The sequence below is a fragment of the Pelophylax lessonae genome (assembly GCF_965119305.1).
Source record: "Pelophylax lessonae genome assembly, chromosome: 3".
Taxonomy (NCBI): domain Eukaryota; kingdom Metazoa; phylum Chordata; class Amphibia; order Anura; family Ranidae; genus Pelophylax; species Pelophylax lessonae.
Window position 1 is genome coordinate 94,206,269 of NC_138770.1, and position 24,542 is coordinate 94,230,810.

General features: G+C 38.2%; 1 protein-coding gene across 1 annotated transcript; it reads right to left on the reverse strand.

Annotated features, from left to right (window-relative positions):
* Positions 1-1,563: 1,563 nt before the first annotated feature.
* On the reverse strand, positions 1,564-24,172 carry LOC309551562 (interleukin-17A-like). Its single transcript, XM_082252189.1, has 3 exons — positions 24,093-24,172; positions 21,372-21,580; positions 1,564-1,923 (listed from the first exon to the last, which is right to left on the reverse strand). Exons 1-3 carry the CDS (start codon positions 24,114-24,116, stop codon positions 1,689-1,691), a joined length of 468 nt encoding a protein of 155 aa, XP_082108315.1. The 5' UTR covers positions 24,117-24,172; the 3' UTR covers positions 1,564-1,688.
* Positions 24,173-24,542: the final 370 nt, after the last annotated feature.

The following is a 24,542-nucleotide window of genomic DNA, read 5'->3' on the forward strand; positions in this document are numbered from 1 at the left end:
AAATGACAAATGCTTTGCTTGTTTTTTCAGAAAGTGACATGTTTTTATTTTCAGCAAATAATTGGAAATATAATTTATCCCCAGCCAAACCTATTGGAGGGATTTTTCACTCTTTACGGTAATTTTTTTGGCCAGGCTTCGGGGAAGTATGGCCTACAAGTAAGGCATATAAACTCAGCTCCATTTTCTAAGCTGCACACTGTTTTTTAACTACTGGGGCCCCTTGTCTGTATAGTACATTTTTTTGAAGGTGAAATAAGCCTTTAAAACACAGGGGCTGACCCAGACCACTAGGAGCCACCTATGACTAAAATATCACTTTTGTGGGGACTGATCCTTTAATTCATATTAAAATAAAATCAATACAGAGTTAGTAGTAACATATTTAATGAAGAATACTTTACAACATTCAGTTTTCTTTTACTTCTTTTATTTTTTTATATCATAACAAATAAATAAAGTGTAGACATCCCATACAAAGCTATAAATATATAAATACATAGTTTAAAATGCAAAAAATTTTAACATACATTGCTACAAAAGTAACCACACTTAATCAGTGCTACTGATCCTATATATCATTGGCAATGTATAATAAACACAACTGCCCAGTTCAGTAGAACCTGCCACTGGTGGCCATCTTGTCCTTGTTTTTTCATATCCCTAGGAACATGCCTCATGACAGCAGGCAGGAGACAACTAGTGGGATAATAGGCAATATGCTTCAATGCACTTCTCCAGCCTACACTGTAGTTGGGTGACAGGATCTATTTAAAGTGCACCTGTCATTGTGCAGTAAAAGATATTCTGCAAAGGACTTGGATTGAGAAGTACGTAGCACCAGCTATGTACATTTCTTCTCCAGGTATGAAGCCTAGAGTAATTTGGAAGTTGAATGATTGTTCACACTAAACTTTCCCACAACCTAAACTCCTTATACTATAATGGCAATGTGTAAGAAATGTATCATAGGCAGCATATTCAAGATGCGAAGGGTAAAAGGTCACACAGACCTATGTTACTGTAGATATTTAACAGGAAACTTCCAAATTGCTCAAAACCTTCTTCATTGAAAGAACCAGGTACAGCATCTGCCTAACCTACTTAGCCTTCCAACATGATCCACTTCATATGGTGCAAAATACTTTGTCCTTGGGCTTCTCTTTACCTTTCTGAATGAAATCAACTGACAGCTAAAATGTATCGAAAGTCATTTATTTTTGTTTTTTTTCCTGGACCATTGCCATCACTGTCCGTTGTCATGGGACAGAAAGTGAAGTGTCAATCTAATATTTTGAGTTGTCACAGTAATATAGGTGAAATCCTCAATTCAGCACCCTTATTCCAGTGGCAACAATCTAAGTTTGGAGAGATTTCCTCTTATTTCCTGTTGTGGACTTGTGGTAAAGGAAAATCTCCCTAAAGGGACACTAAGGGGAAAAAAATAGACAGGAGTTAAACCATTCCCTAATCCATCCATAACTTTGGCTTTGATATATTTTAAGTAACCTCTTTGAGTTCCTTATGATTATTTTAGGAGTGGAACTTTTTGTAACTTCTTTTTGGAGGGTCTGCCTTTCCTTCTCTTTTAGATTTATATTTATGCCTGCCAGTTCTCCCTCCTCCTTCAGAGAACTATTTAAGGGTGGCAGGCTAGCAGAGTCTAGTAAGGTCAGTTTTGTTCTGTGTTATTGCTCCTGGACCCTGGGCCGAACACAGGTGCAGCCAACAGTGACCATCTTCTTCTCCAACTTAAAGGTGGGGACACAGTCTTTCATCTCCCGATGAAGGACCAGGATCTCCTGTCTGATGGGAACCGAGTTCAAGTTGATGTCCACCTTACCCTCTGCATCCAAGCATCCTGTATGAAGACACTTGGCCTCAGCAATGGTAGAGGGGAATCGATTGTTGTTTACATCATAGCTGCAGGCAAGAAAAAAAAGAATACATTGTAAGTCATTATGGGGTGACCTTAGACAACAAGTAAAGTCAGTCAGAGAACTTCTAATGATATTTGGGTCTAATGGCAGATGGGCTAAAATCACAACTTGAATACATCACCACTTCTGACCTCTCCTTCTGAACATTAGTGATCCCGATCCTCCAACTTTACTACTCCTAAACTCCATAAAGAATGTAGCTATACAAATCCAGTCTGTGCTTAGTGGTTGATTTACTAAATGCAAAACAGATAGTCACTTTGCAATAGAATTTTACATTTCCCCCTAAGTTTAGTGAATGTGGTGGAATTTCACTTTGCAAAGAATACCCAAACACATGCAAGGAAAATAATAATAATAATAATAATAATAAAAAAAAAAAAAAAAAAAACAGCACAACAAACGAATCGATGATAGAAGTCAGAAAGTCAGCAACGCTTTACCTAATTCACTCAGCTCTGTATAGAATTCCCTTGCAAAGTTATCAGTCTATTCTATTCTGTATTCTAGGCTGTTCCTTTTTTTACTTGATTATTAGTGTCCCTTTAGGTGGACATTTACAAAACTATAAATATAATATAAAGCCTAAAATATAATATAATATAACATAATTTAATATAATATAATATGATATAATATAATATAATATAATATAATATAATATAATATATTATATTATAATAAATTAATAATAATATAATATAAACTCTAAAATAGAGCATAAAAAAGCATATTTCATTGCAATAATATTTTAAAGTGTTAGAATTTTTTTTTTTATAATTGTAAGTTCTATTTAATGGAGTTGTCTGCATTGTTATATACACTTGTTTTGTGTGAAAAGGCAGTGTACATCTCAGGACTGGCTGGACAGGCATACCAATACTTTGGCATGTAGAATAGCTCCAACATGTTTATTTCAACGGTATAATAAGCTCTAAAGGTTATTTGGCGATATTTATAATTAAGGTGTTAGTTAACCCAGGACCGGTCTCCCACAGTACACACAACATTAAAATGCAATTATTTTAGTAAACATCAGCAGTATATAGCAGTCTTGTGACTTATATCAGTGTCTGGCCGAGCACTGGCTAAAGCTTGTAGGAAGAGTTTTCATTCTCCTCTGACTGTCCTATGAGGCTGCATGTCCCCTGACCCTCTGTCTGGACAGTGCTGATTGGCCCTGTGCCGATCACATGCACCCTCCTAAAAAAAAAAAACTCTCTAGCAGTACACACCACACTGAGCATGTGCAGAGTGCCCTCAAGGCTCTTTACTGCTGCTGTACTACTAAAAGCAGGTGGAGTGTGGACCGTGGAAGAAGGGGAGGATCAGAGAAGACAGGATCAAAAAGTATTTTAACACAATGAGAATTAACCCCTTAGGTTCCAAAGTGAGTATAACAAGCATGCTTTACTGCATATACAGACTGCTGTTGGTTTAGTAACATTTTAAATGCCAAGTTAAAAAAATACATTTTCCTAATTATTCACTTTCCAAAACTATTAAAATGTAGGCAAATGGGAATTACAAATAATACACATTTAGAAAAAAGCTGCACATTCTGTCTATCTGTTTCCTAATAGATTTTTTTCAGAGATGGCAGAAGTAAAGAGTTACCTGTACTCCCATGGAGAGATGGAACGTTTCCTTACATCACCACTCATGGCGAGAGCATCCTGTCTATTAATGGTCAAATTAACTTTCACTGATGAGGGAAACTTTGTTACAGATGGACACCCTCCTTTCTTCGGGTGATGGAGATCCACAGCCGAGATAGGGATCAATAGGGAGTCTCCCAGGAGCAAAATCAGCACAGTGAGCTGAATCTAGGGAGGAGCAAATAAAGACCAGGTAATGATGTATAATTTACAACACAAATGGCTCATTTCCTATTGAATAGAGGCTGTTCACTTGGCAAAATGAATGTTTGCTGAGCTTAGTAAATAAACTAAAACTAGGTTTATTTACCTCAAACTAATACCAAAAAGCCTGATGTTTCAACTTCCATCACTCATAATTGAATATTCCAAGTGACCAGAGGTTCACCCTATTTACTTAATTTGCTACTAAACAACATTTACTAACGCAACTCCACTGGATCGAAATCCATAAATAATAAATAGTTATCTGGTCGCAAAAAAAAAAAAAATATGTTTAAATGGAGTTGCAGATAAAAATATTTTTTGTGAAAATTTTTTCTGCAGAAAATTCCATAAAGATCATCTGCCATTTTTTGCATGATTTCCCAGTTTGAAGCAACCAATTACAGTGAAAATCCATTAAAACAATTCCAGCCTATAAGTGCTTCTAAGCTAGCCCCACTACAATTTTGGTAATTTGGTCACTCAAAAAAAACAAGAGAAACTGCATTTAATAAATTGCTATAAACCGTTCAGTTCCAGGCAATCATGTTTCTACTGAACAAAATTGGTAAAAAAAAATTGCCAAATATATGATTACCAGAAGAAAGAAACTCTGACCTAATACAACTGATCAATCCTTTCTAATGCTAGACCAGTGGCTATAAAAGTTTTATTATCTTTTTTCAATTTAATCTGAATGTGTCTCTGCTTTTTTTTTTAGTTAAATCAAAGCTGATAACCAACGTCAAAGGAAAGAACATTGATCAATTCTGTTAAAATTACCTTTAAATACTATTCACTCAATACAGTTTTGATCAATAGAGATAAGCAAGCAGAGAGATTGGTCAGATTATATGTGTCACAGCACAAATTGTGTGTGTTTTTTCCTTTAATTAACAACTCATATTTAACCAACTTCAAAGGAAGAATATTTTTGAAAAAGTCCTATTTAGTTCTGCGCATAAAAAAGAAAATATAAAGAGAAAAAAAATATTTTCTAAAATGTTATATTTTATTCTAAGCATAATAAAAGAAAATATGGAAAAGACAAATATTTTTGAAAATGTTATATTTCGTTCTAAGCATAAAAAAAGAAAACGTAAAATGTAAGAAGAATATTTTGGAAAATGTTATATTTCATTCTAAGAAAAAAAAAAGAAAATATAGAGAAGAAAAATATTTTTGAAAATGTTATATTTCATTCTAAGCATAAAAAAAGAAAATATAAAGAGAAAGAAGAATATTTTTGAAGTTGTTATATTTAGTTCTGAGCATGAAAAAAAAAAAGAAAATATAAAGAGAAAGAAGAATATATTTTAAAATGATATATTTAATCTGAGCATAAAAAAAGAAAATATAAAGAAAAAAAAAAGGTATAGGAATGCTTGTGTATAACTTATCCCTGTCTGTCTCTATGAAAAATGTAATATTGTACAGCAATACAATTAATTATTGCATTGTGCAACACAGTCACACCAATAACCCCACAGATTGTTGATCCAGGGAATATTTGACCGCCTTAGGGCCGTCAAATATTTCCTGGAAGAATTGGATTATTTTATGGAAGAATTGGGATATTTCCAGTTTGTGCAGGTTGGACCATGATTTTTAAGAGCTTTTATTACCTTCTTCAGGATCATTTCAGCGTTTGAAAGTTCTGTATATAATATATATTATAGGTAAAAACTCTGGGAATTGTTGATTCAAGGAATATCCAATTGCCTCCTGGGGGGATCAAGAAATAATTCCTTGTTGGAGAAAATCGGATCATGCTTTATAGAAGGGGTCTTCAAACTATGGTTCTCCACTTGTTCAGGAATTACAATTCCCATCATGCCTAGTCATGTCTGTTAATGTCAGAGTTTTACAATGCCTCATGGGACGTGTAGTTCTGCAACAGCTGGAGGGCGGTAGTTTTAAGATCCCTGCTTTATAGGGTATTTGCATTCCTCTGGATCAACTGTGGGTGTAGGATTGTTTATATGGAGGTTTTCTATTTGGTTTTTTTTTTTGTTTTTTTATTGGTAGAGCTTGATGGACGTGTATCTTTTTTCAACCTGAAAAAATGATGTAACTATATAATTTTTAATTATATTTTAATAAATTTTAAAATATAATTATATTTATTTTTCTATTGGTTGAGTTTAACAGATTTACACCTTTTTTTTTTCAACCCGACTAACTGTGTAACCTCTATGCTGTATAGCCTTTAGATGCTTTTAAAATATCCATGTTAGCCAACAGAAAATTGTCATTGACGAGGCAATGTAAAAAATATGACAATGGAATAATTACAAAAAATGTAGCATTCCATAATTCTGCACTCCACTACATGGTAGAAAAATAAAATCACTGGTTGACCATCTATGCAACCTTTAACCGGTTGCCGACTGCGCACAGTATATTTACTGCGGCAGTCAGCCCCGGCCAGGCAGAGTGACGTAGATCTACGTCGCTCGCCTGTCACTGGGTTTTGAGCCAATAGAGGGCGAGCGCGCGCCCACCTCGGCTCGTTCACGGAGGAGTGCGGGCATGTGACCGGCGGACCCGATGTCATGTTATGTAAACAAGCCGCCTGTCATTCTCCCCTGTGTAAAAATGGAGATCAGACGGTTCTACTATGTAGAACCGTTGATCTCTGTTTTTACACCAATAGCCATGTCCCACTACAGTTAGAATCACGCCCCTAGGACACACTTAACCCCTCCCTGTCCAATACAGTTAACCCCTTCCCTGCCAGTGTCATTTTTACAGTAAGAGTGCATATGTATAGCACTGATTACTGCAGTAATGTCACTGGTACCCCCAAAAGTGTCAAAAATGTCAGTCAAGGGTCCGATCTGTCCGCCGCAATGTCGCAGTACCGCAAAAAAAATCGCAGATCGCCAACATTACTCGTTAAAAAAAAAAAAACAAATAACAAAAATCTATCCCTTTGTTAGTAAACGCAATAACTTTTGCGCAAACCAATCAAAATACGCTTTTTGCAATTTTTTTTTACCAAACATATGTAGCATAAAACAAATTGGCCGAAAATGTTAAAAAAATTTGATTTTTACATTTTTTTTCATATAAAAAAAAGTGAAAAATATTGTTATTTTTGCAAAATTTACGCTCTTTTTTTGTTTATAGCGCATGATCAAAAAATCGCACAGGTGATCAAATACCACCAAAAGAAAGCTCTGTTTGTGGGGAAAAAAAGGACACAAAATTAGTTTAGGTACAGCGTCGCACGACCGCGCAATTGTCCGTTAAAGTCACGCAGTAAAAAATCGCAAAAAAAACCCTGATCAGGAAGGGGGTAAAATCTTCCGGGGCTTAAGTGGTTAAAGAAGTACATTTATGATACTACTTTTGAACATGGTTGTACCACAGTTTTATTGACTTATACGCATCTAATGATACTACTTTATATTATTTTGTTGTACTTCTCATTGTGCTCTCACTCATGTTCATACCACCTTACAAAAAAAAATGTTATGCATGTTGTCGTTTGTAATACCCAACTTTGCTTATCTCAATAAAAACTTTTCTTAGGGAAAAAAAAATAAAAAAAAATGTTTTTTTTTTCAATTGGAAACATTGTTCTTATAGGAGTCATTATAGATTTAGAGAAGATACATCATAAAAAAAATTGCAGACCTATCTTGCTGCTCTGACTTACAATGTGAAACAATACGATAAATCGGTATGAAATGGCAGTCCCCTCTCCTAATTTTGCACGGTTAGAGAGTAATGTCTACTCAAGACAGCTGAAAAGAAATAAGGGTCATTAAAGTGGTCCTCACCATGGTGGTTCTTGTGTTGTCCATAGTTCTTCTCTGTCTTCTATGTTAGTGCCTCTGCAGTAGGTCGATGTTCTGAGCTAAAGGTTCTTAACTGTATAGTAGGTAGGTGCTCTGAGTTGAACATTAGGTTGGGACCTCGGCATTATATAGCCAGCTCTGTGGGCTTTCCACTGCTCTCTGGTAGTCTGTGGTTTCCTCTCTTACACTTTATTTGTTGAGCATAGGAAAATCTTACATTGATAAATAATATAGACAGCGGCCAGGCTTCCTGAAGTGGAACTTAGTGTTGATAAATGATAAACCATATTTGCATATTTCTAGCAGACATCACTGTGCAATTTTTATTCTGGTTTTCATTCATAAATAGTTCATGAGCTGTGGCTATGTGTGTGAGTTGTCACACTGACATGTTGGTGTTTGTCAAAAAATTAAACTAAGAATACTAAAGCCACTAAGAACACTACAGACAATTTTCAATACTAATTCTTGGATGGGCAGCGCCAATCCTTCTTGACCTGTAAAATATCCCCCAGCAATTTATTTTTCAACTTTGTATATATACCTTTATTTGGCATCTGAATACTGCACAACAGGTACATGGTGTGGGTCCCAAAGATGCTGTGCTATCCCTTTAAAGGAGATCTTTGGGGAAAAAAACATTTTTTTACATGTTCTTGTTGCTAATCATCTACCTTCACTAAATATGCCATTCATCTTCTTGCTACTTCAGTAGTTCCTCTGTAAAAGCCTGATTTTTAAATGAAACTGGTGGCTGCTATTCCTTCCTGTACCTCCAGCCACTGGTCTTGGCAGGTCCCATTTGTTGTTCTACAGCAAGCAGGTCCGCCCAAAAACTATACTGCCCACTTACTTTCAGTGTCCTCTCCCGCACCAGTTAACAGACAGTCTTGTCATTCCCACTTTGCCACCTGTCATTGGCGCCCGACACCTTCCCCCCATCTTCCTCTCCCCCTCACCTGTGGTTCTGAATGTCCCTCCCCACCTTTCTTATGCTGACCCCCCCCCCCTTCCCCTAGCACCGATGCCCTGTGAGCTAGCTCCTCTCTTTTCAATCTTAGAGCGCTGTGAGTCACAGGGGATTAAACTATAAAAAATAGATCCCCAATTCCCTTCACTGCTCCAACCATGGTACTGCCCCCCTCACCGATGCCCCATGATGTCTTCCTGCAGCGCTGCTGGTAGGTTTCGCTCCAGCCCGCTTTAGCTACTTAGTGGTGGGGAATCCAAATCTTCCTCTTTATTCCAGGGCGCTCCCGCACATCCAATACTGGGCTCTTACCCGCACTCACCTCCCTGCAGCTGCTGGCCAGCTTCTTCCCCTCCCCCTCTCCCTCCCGCTGCCGGTATCTGTTGCTGGGACTGGAGAGCAATGCAGCTGCAAGTGTTTAGGGGGGAGGAGGGTCACCATGCCTCAGGGCAGCTCAATCAGTGCCCATCAATGAAGCTCTATCAGTGTCCATCAGTGCAGCCCCATCAGTGGAGGTTCACAAGTGCTGCTTCCTCAGTGGAGGCTCACCATGGCAGCTTCACCAGTGGAGGCTCACCAGTGCACCCTCACAGTGCAGCCTCACCAGTGGAGGCTCACCAATGCAGCATCACCATTGTGGCCTAATTAGTGGAGGCTCATCATTGCAGTCTCGTCAGTGGAGGCTCACCAGCGCAGCCTAATCTGTGCAGCCTCACCAGTGCAACTTCATCAGTGGAGGCTCACTGTTGCAGCCTTGTCAATTCAGGATCACCAGTGCAGCCTTGCCAATGGAGGCTCACCAATTGCAGATTCATCAGTGGAGGCTTACCAGTGCAGCCTCACCATTGCAGCCTCATCAGTGCAGGCTCACCTTTGCAGCCTTGTCAGTGGAGGCTCACCATTGCAGCCTCATCAGTGCAGGCTCACCTTTGCAGCCTTGTCAGTGGAGGCTCACCTTTGCAGCCTTGTCAGTGGAGGCTCACCAGTGCAGCCTCATCAGTGGAGGCTCATCAGTGCAGCCTCATCAGTGCCCATCAGTTATTTCAGCAGACTACAGTGTGTATAATATATAATTATGGGCCTGTGTCTATAGTTCGATAGTAATTAAATAAAGCAAGTAGGGGCAATTCGTTTATCTGTTGTTGTGGCTAAAGGGGAGAGATGGCATGGGAAGATTGCAGCCAGTAACAGAAAACCTAGAGAAGGGAGAAATCAATATTTAATGAAAGTAGACTACATAGAATGCACTAAACATTTTGCAATTGCATGCTTTACATATATCAGACTGTCATCTGTGTGCTCAGCAGGGTGGCTGCAGAATGAGGGAGTGTGAGTTATGCTGAAGTGGGCTAGTTCACATTTAACATGTACAAGCCAAGTGTATCCTTCCACATTCACTGCAATTCACAAAGGTTCATGGGAAATGTAGTTCCTTTTCCTGTAAAGAGAGAGTAAAGGATATCATGCAATCCTTGGTGTAACACCTCCTCCTTGACAGAGAAGATGCTGGTATTTTTTGAATTAAAGAGCTGACTTCCTGAAAATTCTTTAGACTGTTCTCCTCAATGGTAAGGAATTTCACAAATGTAATAACTGTTTAGTGTTTTGTGTAGGTGGGTGTACTAATGGGCGATTTTCTTGCTGATACGTGGACGTGGACCGAACAACGTGACACTATTGGAACGCAAGCCGGATTCACCTCAGCTCGCCACTCTGCATTGTTTGTATCGGTTTGTCACGAAAGTTTCCGCAAATACGATCCTTTGCCGGATCATTGTAGTATTTTATTGAATAGTGCTATTTTATGGGAATAAAACCCTTTTAAACAATATCATACCATCTGGAGCTTTTATCTTTCTTCTCCTAAAAAACACACTATATGCTGCCTTATGGAATGGTGAGGAGGAAACTACCATCGACATAGCCAGGAGGATCTTAAAGGGGACCTACCAATAAGCGCGATTGGTCTTAATACTATAAGGTATATGAGACCCACTTCATTTGGTAAGTCACCAATTTCATAGCTTGTTTCACGGGAAGAAGGCATTCAGAACCTGCACTTTACCAGTAACTATTGGAGTGTTTATTTTTGAGCACTAGCACAGTTCCTGAAATAAGGAATAATCACGGAATAATGGATTTTGTCACTTTTTATTTTTATTTTATTATATAAGATGAACTTATAGTAATGGGCCATTGGAGTGTTTTTATATTATTATTTTTTTGAGCACTTGCAAAGTTCTTGTAATAAGGATTAATCACGGAATACTATATTTTATGTATTTTTATATGAGATGAACTTTTAGCAATCAATGTTTTGTATTTATATTCAGTAATTGGCACACAATTTTGCACATTTGCACAATTTCTTTTACTTTGCAATTTTGCACATATTTATGTTTAAACATATTTTTTAGCAAGCGCTGTAGATAGCCCTTACCAGGACTTTTTTTCACATATAATCTTACACTACTGCTGCTGCTATCATTTTCAAATTTTTCACAATTTTCAAAGGTTTTAAAAAATACTATCTCCTAGGCGCGGGGAGTATGCCTCTGTTTAGGTGTTACTTTTCTACATACATTCTTATAATATGTCAACAAAAGTTAGATTTTATTTCCATCATTTACACTTTCAAAGAACAGAAAACAAAAAAATGGCGTCTGCAAAAGTTTGGGCACCCTGCAGAGTTAATATCTTGTACTGCCCCCTTTGGCAAGTATCACAGCTTGTAAACACTTTTTGTAGCCAGCCAAGAGTCTTTCAATTCTTGTTTGAGATATCTTTGCCCATTCTTCCTTACAAAAGTCTTCCAGTTCTTTGAGATTTCTGGGCTTTCTGTCACGCACTGCTCTTTTAAGGTCTATCCATAGATTTTCAATTATGTTGAGGTCAGGAGATTGTGAAGGCCATGGCAAAACCTTCAGTTTATGCCTTTTGATGTAATCCCTCATGGATTTTGAGGTGTGTTTAGGATCATTATCCATTTGTAGAAGCCATCCTCTCTTTAACTTCAGCTTTTTTACAGATGGCATCAAGTTACCATCCAAAATTTGCTGAAATTTTATTGAATCCATTTTCCTTCTATTCGTGAGATGTTCCCTGTGCCACTGGCTGCAATACAACCCCAAAGCATGATTGATCCACCCCCATGCTTAACAGTTGAACAGAGGTTCTTTTCATTAAATTCTGTGCCCCTTCTTCTCCAAACGTACCTTTGCTCATTCCGGCCAAAAAGTTGAATTTTAACCTCATCGGTCCACAGAACTTGTTTCCAAAATGCATCAGGCTTGTCTATATGTTCATTTGCAAAGTTCAAACGCTGATTTTAGTGGTGAGGACGTAGAAGAGGTTTTCATCCGATGACTCTTCCATGAAGACCATATTTGTACAAGTATCTCTTTATAGTAGAATATTGTACCACAACTCCAGTGTATGCCAGATCTTTCTGGAGGGATCGTGCAGTCAAACGTGGGTTTTGAATTGTTTTTCTCACAATCCTGCGAGCTGTTCTGTCTGATATTTTTCTTGGTCTTCCAGATCTTGCTTTAACTTCCATTGTTTCTGATGACTGCCATTTCTTAATTACATTCCGAACAGAGGATATTGACATCTGAAAACGCTTTGCTATCTTCTTATAGCCTTCTCCAGCTTTGTGAGCGTCAACTATTTTCAGTTTCAGTTTTCTAGACAACTGCTTAGAAGATCCCATGGTGCTGATTGTTGGGGCAAGGTCAGATGCGTCTGGGCATTTAAAACCTTTGAGATTGACATCACCTGGTCTTCCCAGACAATGATTGAGAACAATGTCCATGACACTAGCAGGTCTCAGCCTTGCAAAGGGGCCAGTGCATGCTATAAATTCTGCAGGGTGCCCAAACTTTTGCAGATGCCATCTGTAATTTTTGAAAGTGTCAATGATGAAAATAAAATCTAACTTTTGTTGACATATTATAAGAATTTCTAATCTGTAATGTAATGCCTTTTGGAGATTTTTCAATCTTTCCTTGGCTTCTTTATGCACATTAATACAAATTTTTACCTGGGGTGCCCAAACTTTCGATCCCCACTGTACATGTTTATATAAATATGTACTCTGTCTCTCTCTTTGTGTATATATATATATATATATATATATATATATATATATATATATATACAAAAATAAGAAATTGAGTGAGCGCGCCAAAGTCTCAGCAAGTAGCACGCAAGGTGACTCCACAAAGAGCAGCTTTATAGTATGATAAATATCTCCCAGCAATAATCTGAAAAAAATATTGTGCAAGGCTGATACATAAAACTATACCGTACAAAACATGTGAAATATAGTCAACGAGAGTAGTTTGAATGTCAAAATAAATCCAGTATGTTAAAAAGGGGGTGTCACTAATCCAACACCCAACAGAGTTCATGAATAAATTCTATGAGGAATCTTCAAAATCCACCATGTGAAGAATAACTGGTGCTATATCTCTGCCACCCTATGTGCCCACCAAAAATACACCATATATACACATTTAAAAATTCTCATATTAGTGAAAGATCCACCAGGTCTCCACATTATCTGACTGGTGTAAAAACCAAGGGATTATTACTGTATCAGTATAACTTCTGTGGTAAATAAACCTCCTTGTGAAAGATTTTAGAAAATAGGAATTACTAGTCAGACAAGGCCAGGGCTTCTGATGTTCTCCTCATCTTTTCACAACTATCTCAGCTGTGATCCCTGAAGAAGTCACATGAAGGTGATGTAACGCCTAGGGTGTAAATGGAGGTTTACCGGAAGTGACATAAGCAAGTGTACAAGTCTTGGACTCCTGGGTGTTATTCTATTTTAAAGTGTTTTAAATGTGAGTGAAACTATTTGCTTAACCACTTAAGCCCCGGAAGATTTTACCCCCATTCCGACCAGGGGGTATTTTGCGATTCGGCACTGCGTGACTTTAACGGACAATTGCGCGGTCGTGCGACGCTGTACCTAAACGAATTTGGCGTCCTTTTTTTCCCACAAACAGAGCTTTCTTTTGGTGGTATTTGATCACCTGTGCGATTTTTTGATCACGCGCTATAAACAAAAAAAGAGCGTCAATTTTGCAAAAATAGCAATATTTTTCACATTTTTTTATATGAAATTCCCCAAAAAAAAAATTTAAAAATCAAAATTTTTTTACTTTTTCGGCCAATTTGTTTTATGCTACCTATGTTTGGTAAAAAAAATCGCAAAAAGCGTATTTTGATTGGTTTGCGCAAAAGTTATCGCGTTTACTAACAAAGGGAAAGATTTCTGTCATTTTTGTTGTTTTTTTTTTTAACGTGTAATGGCGGCGATCTGCGATTTTTTTTGCGGTACTGCGACATTGGGGCGGACAGATCGGACCCTTGACTGACATTTTTGACACTTTTGGGGTTACCAGTGACATTTCTACAGTAATCAGTGCTATATATATGCACTGTTACTGTAAAAATACACTGGTAGTGAAGGGGTTAACTTTATTTGGGAGGGAGGGGCTGTGTGTATCCCTAGGGGCGTGCTTTCTACTGTGATTGGCTGGGGCTTGAGCTGTATGGACACTGATCAACGGATCTACATACTAGATCCGAGTGATCAGTATCCTAACAGCAAGGAGAATGACAGGCAGCTTGTTTACACAAGCTGCCTGACATTCTCCCTCTCCCCCGCCGATCGCCGAGTGACCGACGGACATCGGGTCCGCCGGTCACACGCGCGGGGGGGTCCGTGACCACGCGGGAGCGGGAGCGCGCCTCCGGGGGCGCGCGCTCGCTCCCTAGACCCTCACAAGCTAGTGACGTAGCCCTACGTCACTTTGCCTGTGAGGGGCTGACTGCCGATGTAGATCGGCGTTAGGCAGTCGGCAAGTGGTTAAATAAGTCCTTGATATAAAACTATATCGCACTATGGGAAGTTTTTTTCAACACTTACGTAAACCCTGGGCGAGATTATGAACTGACACAGAGGAGCACCATAGAGGAGACGGGGGAGAAACCACCAGAGGGCCCCTAGAGGAAAGAGGGGATAGGAGGATCATCTAATTGGGAGTTAATTCCTGCATGCATTAACTCAAGTAGTAAGAAGGTGAGAGTCCAGAGAGCACAGTGGTGTCACAGCAATATTTTAAAGAAGACTCAGAAGTTTATTTATTTCACATAGAGGTGACGGGACATATACAATATAACAGAATGTTTCAAAGATAGATGGACAATATGATTAACTACGTATATTAGAATACTGAAGACACACACAATTCTACTTTTCTTTATTCACTTTGTTCTATATTATATACAGCACTTTTTTGCTTCAGAGAATAGGTGCAGGAACTCAATCACGCCCACACTGCCAGTGATATCCAAAGTGTATGCAGAAAAAACATCTAATAGTGCTCAGATCAGAGATCATCCACCTGAGGAAGACACATGACCCTGTGTCGACACACGTAGGGGAGGGGCGAGGACAGTGCCAGCATCTGTATCCAGCGTGGGCTGTGCATCTGATTGTTGTCTGCAAGGCTTGTGTGGAGAGAGCGGCATTTTCAAAACACTGATTTAAACAGCACTTGTTTTAGGTTGGTGCGCTGGAAGCACCTAAGTAATGTGAGTTACCTGCATTTATTGAATACATTGAAGTTTGTTTGGAGGATATAAGTACTATTATTTGTTTTTTTTCTACATGCACTTTGGATATCACGGATCATCATGAGCCATGTTTGAGGAAGTAACAGCAGGGGATTTTTAAGTGTAGAGATCACAGTCCATCAGGTGAGATTATTCCTAGAGGGGGAGCACTTGGCGGTGGCATGGTGACTGAATTGAGATGCACCTGTATAACGTGGCAAAAGTTTGCACAGTGCTTTACAATATAAAGGAGGACGGTGCAATTACAATACAATTCAATACAGAAGGAATAGTAAGGCCCTGCTCATGGAACTTATACTCTAAAGGGGAGGGGGTGATTCAAAAGGTAATAGGTGCGAGGGATAATCTGATAGAGGTGACCCAAGTACAGTTTTTAGGTGGAGGAGGAGTAAATGGGTTTTCAAGGATCGCCTAAAGGTGGACAGTGTAGACACTAACCAGATATAATGAGGTGGGGAGTTCTAGAGAATGGGAGAGGTTCTGGAGAGGTCTTAAAGGTGAGCATGGGAGGTAGTAACAAGATAGATAGAGAGCAAGATATCTTGGTAAGGGGCAGAGTGGACAGTTTTGGTGATATCTCAAGATGAGGCTGGCAATGCAAACAATTGCAAAATACAAACACAATCTCAATATAAACTCCACCACACAAATTGTGTAATTTTATGTTTAAGTCCACTACAATAATATAATATATAATAATGACTTCTTGTGACCAAATATCTCAATGGGGATCTCAGCTTAGAAAAAAAGCTGTTCAGTCGAAGGGATTGCATGAGGACTCGGGGGCATACAATGCGATTAGAGGAGAAGCGTTTTAACCTCTGGCAACGTGGGGGGTTCTTTACTGTTAGGGCTACAAGATTGTGGAATTCTCTACCACAAGAGGTGGTTTCTGCGGGTAGTATGGTGGCTTTCAAAAGACTATTGGACGTGCATCTCAAGGATCAGAACATTCAGGGGTATGTGAGATGATTACAGCCACACACACCTACACAGGTTGAACTGGATAGACTATTGTCTTTATTCAACCTCACCTACTATGTAACTATGTAACTTAAGTTCTCCAACAACCAGTGATATCCCAGCTAGGGATATTATATTCTAAATGATTAAATTATAAGTGCCTTCTTTGTACTAAGCTAAGAATTCATACTCCATGAAAGATTGGTACATTGTTTTACCAGTGTCTGTATGCTCAGTATAAATTCATTGATAATTTGTATGAAATTGCATTGTGTGGCTGCTGTCTTCATGGAGATTAGTGTAACTGAGTGTAAGATAGCAGATCTGCCAGACAAGAGTCTGTATGTTTGCGTTTGTGTGTGTCCAGACTGGGAAACTAGATTCCAACAATAATTTGCCAGTGTGTCATCCATGACACATTGATTTCATTTTTTTCTTTTACTTTCATAAGAATAGGTCTAATATAGTTGAAAGGACCCCCCCCCCCCCCCATTGTAACCCCTCAAGAGCCATGGGAACCATTTAAAAGCTCATTGCATTCACCACCACCATAAATACTTTAATTTAGCCTTCCTAATTAACTTCAATGCATTTTGACAAAATGCTGACATTGGCAGGACCTCTCACATTTTATGTTAGTTTTTTGGCCAGGCTTTGGGGAAGCTTGGTTTACTGGTATGGTATGATATTTTTCTAAGCTGCACTACTGGGGCCTCTTGCCTGCAATGTGTTTATTCTGTTTCAGTACATTTATATTGAATAAACTTCAAAGACAGCATAATTACAAATGTGCATCTTTTTTACAGTCACACAGATGTATGTGGGTGCAACATTCAATAAAAAAGGGTGGGTGTACACGTATTTAGACATTTGGTGAATGTGATCTAACAATTTGTCAGTTTACTTTAAGTACTTTCAAGTATTATTTAGTCCCATTAAGCAAAGTAGTATAGGAGACTGTGACACCCACAAGAGTAGAACCAGGGCAAAGGATCAGGGCTGAGCTAGGTCAGGTTCCTATACATAGATCAAACCTCAGGAAGCCAAGTATGAAAGGTTGAATTGACCAATGGTAAACATTCCTACCACTAGTATATCAAAGTCCCAGTCAAACCACAGCCCCAGGATCTCAGTCACTCTGGTGCAAAGTGAGCAATTCTAGAGGAAACTGTATGCACAGTGCGTTTTTTAAAAAGGTGAAATCACCATTTAAAACCCAGGGGCTGACTCAGACCACCAGGCTCTATCTATGACTTAAATATCACTTTTGCATGGACTAATTCTTCAATTCGCGATAAAGGAAAAGCAAAACAGAATTAATAATAACATTCATATTTAGAAAAATGTTACAAGTCGGAGGCTAGTCCAGACCTGGCTCCTTTTTTTTTTTATAAATATATAGTTTCTCCTCCTTTCCATCCCATCTTCTTGAATATTCTCAATATTCATTAGAAACCAAATCCACACTGCCAAAAAGGGAACCCACATTAATAAAACTCACATTGGACATTGGTGTTCCCCAATGCTCTGTCTACATCAGTAGCCTCATAAAAACTGCGGCCTGGGGGCCGGATGCAGCCCTTTGCTTGCCTTTATCTGGCCCTTGGGGCACTTTTCCTCCCACTGATACAAGACATTATTCCTCCCACTGACACCAACAATGGAGCATTTTAATCCTTTTCAACCTTCGTTTTTTATGGAGCATAATTCTTGCAAGTGACATCAGCTATTGCACACTTTTCCTTCCATTGATGCCAACGATGGGGTACTATTCCTCCCCTATTACCAAGATGCATTTTCTTTCTCCCACCGAAGCCAGGACAGTTTCTACTCCCAATGGCCACAGTCTGACCCCTCCAAAATGCTTGCAGAACAGTAAAATGGCCCTTTGTTTAGAAAGTTTGAAGACCAATGGTCTACATCATAGTTTTTATAGTTTCCGTTTAAAATTTAAGCTGTGCCTTGTGCATGCTTATTGCTAACTGTATTGAGACTGTACTTATGCATGCTTATTGCTAACTGTATTGAGACTGTACTTATGCATGCTTATTGCTAACTGTATTGAGACTGTACTTGTGCATGCTTATTGCTAACTGTATTGAGACTTTACTTGTGCATGCTTATTGCTAACTGTATTGAGACTGTACTTGTACATGCTTATTGCTAACTGTATTGAGACTGTACTTGTGCATGCTTATTGCTAACTGTATTAAGACTGTACTTAATGGTTATGTTATGCTTTGTCTTGGATTGTACTTTTATTCTTTTTCCTTCTTTTGTGGACTGTACAGTATAAATAAAGAATTAAAAGAAAAACAACTTTACAGCATTAAGCTTTGTTTTACTACTTTTATTTTTTATATTATAATAAATAAAGTATAGACATCCAATAAAAAGATATAAATATATAAATACATAGTTAAAAATACAGTTACTCTAACATTTGCAATATACATTGCTACGCATCACACTTAATCAGTGCTACTAATCCTATATATATCTGGAAATGTATAATGACAAACGCCCAGTTCAGGAGAAGCTGTCACTGGTGGTCATCTCTTGGGCTGATCCAATGCTCGGCTTTCATGTCACTAGGAACATGCTTTATCACAGCGGACAGGAGACAACTAGTGGGATAATAGGGGCTATGCTTCAAAGTACTGGTTAAGCCTACAATATGGCTAGGTAACAGGATTTATTTAAAGTGCACTTGTGATGGTGCAGTGACATATATTATGTAAAGGACTAGGCATGGGAATGTTAGATACAAGCTTTATATATTTCTTCCCCAGTTATGAAGCTTAGTGTAATTTGGAAGTTGAGTAGTTGTTCACACCAAACCTGTCGCACCAAACTCTCCAACAACCTAAACTACTGCTTTCAGGGTAAGATATAAGAAGTTCATCATTATCAGCAAATTCAAGATGTAAAGGATGCAAGGGCTCAGAGAACTAAGGTAGGTGTTTAACAGGAAACTTTCCAAATTACACTAAACCTTCATTGAACAACAAGGTACAGCATCTACCTTTCAAATCCAGCAATCCAACATGATGGATACCCCATATGGTACAGAATACTATGCTCCAGGGCTTCCCTTTTTATTTGTGAATTGAATCACCTGGCAACTAAAAGAAAACCCAAAGCATTTTTTTTTGTTTTGTTTTTGGATGGATTCCGAAAGGGTTAGAACCTCTGTCAGATTTTTTAATACTGTTTGGGATTGTGCTGGGGAGTTTCATCCTCTCTATTTGTCTTGGTCATTGCCATAAGACAAAAAGTGGTGGGATATTTCAATATTTGAGCTGTCACAGGAATAAAGGTGAAATTCCCCAATGAGGACGTTTGTTCCAGTCACAACTGTCTAACAGAGTATTTTCTGGAGAGAAGGATAAAGGAAATTCTCTATAATGGGACACAGAGATCAAAATAAAACTCGACAGGGATTGAACTATTCCTTACTCTAAAACTTTGCTTTAGAAATAATTAGTAAACTCTTTGAATTCATTGAGATTATTTAGGAGTGGAACATTTTGTACTATTACATAGTTTATAGGGTTATAAAAAGACACAGGACCATCCAATTCTAACCATGAGAGCGAGTCAACCAATAGGATTGGATTATGTTGGAGGTTCTTTCTCCCCCTCCCTTAAGAGAACTATTTATGGCTGGCAGGCTAGTAGAGTCCAGTAACGTCACTCTTGTTTTGTGTTATTGTTCCTGGACCCTGGACCGGACACAGGTGCAGCCAACAGTAACCATCTTCTTCTCCAGCTTAAAGGTGGGGGTACAGCCTTTCATCTCTCGGTGGAGGACCAGGATCTCCTGTCTGATGGGAACTGAGATCAGGTTAATGTCCACGTTACCCAATGCATCCAGACACCCAGTATGGAGACACTTGGCCTCGGCAATTGTAGAGGGAAATCGATTGTTGTTTACATCATAGCTGCAGGCAAAAAAAGCATACATTGTAAGTTATTATGAAGCGACCGCAGACAACAAGCAAAGTCAATCAGAGAACTTCTAATACTATCTGGATTCACTACAATTGAGCTAAATTCACAACTTGAATAATTTTTTCTGAGCTGAGGGGAGCCTTGAGGGCACCACTGCTGAGCATTAATCATGCTAGTCCTCCAATTTCAATGCATTGGGGTTGATTTACTAAAGGAAAATCAACTGTTCTCTTTGCAAGGGAAGTTGAAGGAGGATTTTTCCCAGAGCCTAATGAATGTGGTGGATTAAAAAAAAAACAGCAATTTTGCTTAAACATGATTAGATGATGGAAGTCAGCAAAGTTTCACCTTGCTCTCTAAACTCTGGATAAAATTCCCTTGAAAAGTGAACAGTCTATTCGACTTTAATATACCAACCCCTGTGTACAGACTAGATTGGTATAACTGCTTCCTTTCAGGACATATGGAGTAATGTAAAAAGACATTACTATTCATACTTTGAATTTTGTTCTTTTTTTTTCTTTACTCTGTTAACTGTGCCCTGTTAGATGGACATTTACAAAAGTCGACACATAGGGGTTAATTTACTAAATAGACTGTGTACTTTTGCAAGTGCAATTGCTCCAGAGCTCTTAGTAAATGGGGGGGGGGGAGTTCTGTTGACTTCCATCATCATATGCAAGCAAAAATGTTTAATTTTCTAATTTTCCTTGCATGTGATTGGGTATTCTTTTTACCCCATTACTAAGCTCTAGAGCACAGCAAAAATACTCAGTCTATTTGCCTTGAGTTAATTAACCCCATATAATACTAAACCATAAAAAGATATGTTTCACTGTTATGTTATTTTAAAGTGTTAGATATGTTTTTAGAATTTTAAGTTCTATATAATAGAGGTGTCTGCATTGCTATATACTGCTTTGTGCTGTGTAGCAGGCAGTGAAAATCTCAACACTGAAATTACAATCCTTTGGAAGGTAGAAGAGTTCCCACCTGCTTATTTCAATGCTGTATTACATTCTAAATGATACTTATGGGCATATAGTTAAATGCCAAAAGTTTAATAATAGACATGTTCCTAATTATTAACTTTTTAAACTGTTAACATTAAAGCAAATGCAAATTGCAAATAATATGCATTTAGGAAAAAGCTGCCCACACCAATCTTATACCTGCTTGCTAATAGATGCATTTTGTTTTAGCGATAGCAGAAGTAAAAAGTTACCTGTACTCCCATGGAGAGATGGAACGTTTCCTCACATCACCACTCATGGCGGGAGCATCCTGTCCATTTATGTTCAGATTAACTTTCACTGATGGGGGGAACTTCATAAGAGGCGGACACCCTCCTTTCTTCAGATGATGGAGATCCACAGCCGCAATAGGGACCAACAGGGAGTCTCCCAGGAGCAAAACCAGCACAGTGAGCTGAATCTAGGGGGAAGAAAATGAGGACCAGTTAATGATGTATAATCTACAACACAATGAGGTTGATGTCCTACAGAGTAGAGGTTGTTCACTTACTGTAAAAGTAATGTTTAGTGAGCTTAGTAAAAAAAAACAAAGCTGCATTTATATCAACCTCATACCAAAAACTCTGTTGTTATTTTAATTGGCTTTTCAAAAGGAATGTCAAGACAATTCCAGTCAATAGGTACTTCTAAACTAATTCCAATTTCAATCAATTGACCATTACAAAATCAGGAAACTATGGGGGAGATTTACTAACTGGTGCACACAGAATCTGATGCATCTGTGCGTAGTAACCAATCAGCTTCCGGGCTTTATTGTCAAAGCTTAATTGAACAATCTGCATTTAGAAGCTGATTGGTTACAATGCACAGCTGCACCAGATTCTATGTTTACCAGTTTAGTACCCCCAATGGAAACTGCATTTGGTAGATTGCTATGAATCATTTGTTTCCATGCAATCGTGTGTCTACTGATATAAGGTTTTCACAAATTGGCAAGAAAATTGCCAAATATATGGACACCAGAAGAAAGAAAATCTGACCTAATACAGCTATTTGTCTTTCTAACGCTATACAGGTGTGCATTCATATTTTATTGTCTTTTCTCACTGTAATCTGAATGTGTCTCTGCTTTTTTTCTTAATTTATTAAAATCTGTTAAGTAGAAAACAAAGGAAAGAAAATTGACCAATGCTGTTAAAGAGGAAGTAAAGTCAAAAAAAAAAACCTAGAAAAAAAAAGCCCTGTAAAGAGAAAGGCATAATGAGCTAGTATGCATCGCATACTAGCTCATTATGTAGTACTTACCTTAAAACGAAGCCCCCGCCGTGCCGCCACCTCAGCGACAGGACGGCGACATGTCCTGCGGTCCCGCTTCCGGGTTCGCGTCCTCCGGCCATCTGATTGGCCGGAGGCGCGATTACATCACTCCCGCGCATGCGCGCGGGAGCCGCCGTTCACGGCACTGAGCTCTGAAGGAACGGCACGGGTGGCCGTTCCCTCAGAGCGCCTGCGCCGATGACGTCATCGGCAGTTTGCGCTGTAAATATCTCCTAAACGGTGCAAGTTTGGGAGATATTTATAGCACCTATAGGTAAGCCTTAATATAGGCTTACCTATAGGTAAAAGTTATAAAAGAGGGTTTACAACCTCTTTAAATCACTTTTCAGTTACTATTCATTCAATATAAATTTGACCAGGAGTTATGAACAAGCAGCGGTATTGGACCATCAGATTGTCTTGTATGCTTTATTATTAACGTTTTACCTTCTTCTCTTGGTTTAGGGTTCTGTTTAAAATATCAGATTTTAAATGCATTTCTTAATTTGGTTTCCCATTGGGTGAACTCAATGGACTTGGTCATTTTTCAACCTATTTAAACTTTCTATGCCTTATTGCCTATACAGAACTTTACTCCTTGCTAACGAACAGAAAATTGTCATGGAGGAAAGAATTTAAAAATCTGTTAACTAAAAGTCAAAGGAAAGAAAATTAACCAATGCTGTTAAATCCCTTATCAATTACTATTCAGTCAATATCAATTTGGCCAGGAGAGATGAACAAACAGAGGGATTGGACCATTAGATTGTCTTGTATGCATTATGATACAAATGTTGTGTTTTTCCTTTACATAGCAACTCATATTTTAATCAACTTATATATATGTTTAAGTGTTATTTTTATTTCTGAGCTTAAAAAAAGAAAATACTAAAAAAAAAAAATAACATTCCTTTAAACATGGAAAAAAATAATGTGCAGGAATGCTTGAGTGTAACCTAACCCTTCCTGTCTATATGACAGCAATATAATAAATTAATACATTTTGCATAATTAATTAATTAATAATCACACCAGTGACACCACAGTTTGTTGGTCCAGGGAATATAATTGCTTTAGGTGAATCAGGTGGAAATTGTATTTTTCTCTATTGGAGTAAATTAGACCATGCTTTATATGGCCTTTTTACCTACTTCTTTATCAACTCTGGGTTTAGGGTTCTGTATAAAATATCAGATTTTTTATTTATTTCTTATTTGGTTTCCCATTGGTCGAACACAATGGACTTGGTCATTTTTAAACCTGACTATTTAACCTTTCTATGCCTTGTTGCCAATACAGACCCTTACTCCTTGGTAACGAACAGTAAATTGTCATGGAGGAAGGAATTAAAAAATCTGACACCGGGATAATCAAAAAAAAGATGCAAAATGTCATATGAGTACAGTTCTGGACAGGGCAGAAGCTGAAATAAGATCTTCTTCAACATTGGCAATTACAAGAGTATTTACAAGATGAGAAAAGATACATTATGAATAAATATTTGCAGATTTTTTTTTTTTTTTTTTTGCTGCTCTTGCTTACAATTTGAAACAATATAATAAAAAGGCACAAAATGAGAGGCTCCCTCTTATTTTGCATGGTTTGGGAGTAATGTCTAATCAAAAAATCAAAAAATAAATAAAAGTGGTCCTCACCATGATGGCTCTTGTGTTGTCCATAGTTCTTCTCTGTCCTCTATGTGAGTGTACCAGCAGCAGGCAGATGTTCTGAGTTGTATAGCTTAGGTGCTTTTAGCTGTACAGCAGGTAGATGTTACTGCTGGTATTGGGTAGGGACCCTGGCATTATATAGGCAGCTCTGAGGGCTTTCCACTACTCTCTAGTAGTCTGTGGTTTCCTCTTTGACATTCGTGTACCCAGCAAGGAAACTCTTACCTCGATAAATCATATAGACAGCAGCGAGACGTCCAGAACTAGATTGTAGTGTTGGTAAATTATTAACCAATCAATTCACCAAGGTATTTGCATATCTCTTCCAGGCATCTATGTGAAATTGCATTGTGGTTTTACATTCATAAACGTATGCATTTCATCGGTATAGTTTGAGTTGAAAGTGTCACATCAGCATGTTTTAAGAAGTGAAAG

Excerpts from the sequence above, each read along its gene's own strand:
- LOC309551562 (XM_082252189.1), bottom strand. The coding sequence starts at position 24,116 with ATGGACAACACAAGAGCCATCATG. Across the intron at positions 21,581-24,092 it reads ACAACACAAGAGCCATCATG|ATTCAGCTCACTGTGCTGGT; the intron begins GTGAGGACCACT and ends TCTTCCCCCTAG. Across the intron at positions 1,924-21,371 it reads ATCTCTCCATGGGAGTACAG|CTATGATGTAAACAACAATC; the intron begins GTAACTTTTTAC and ends TCTTGCCTGCAG.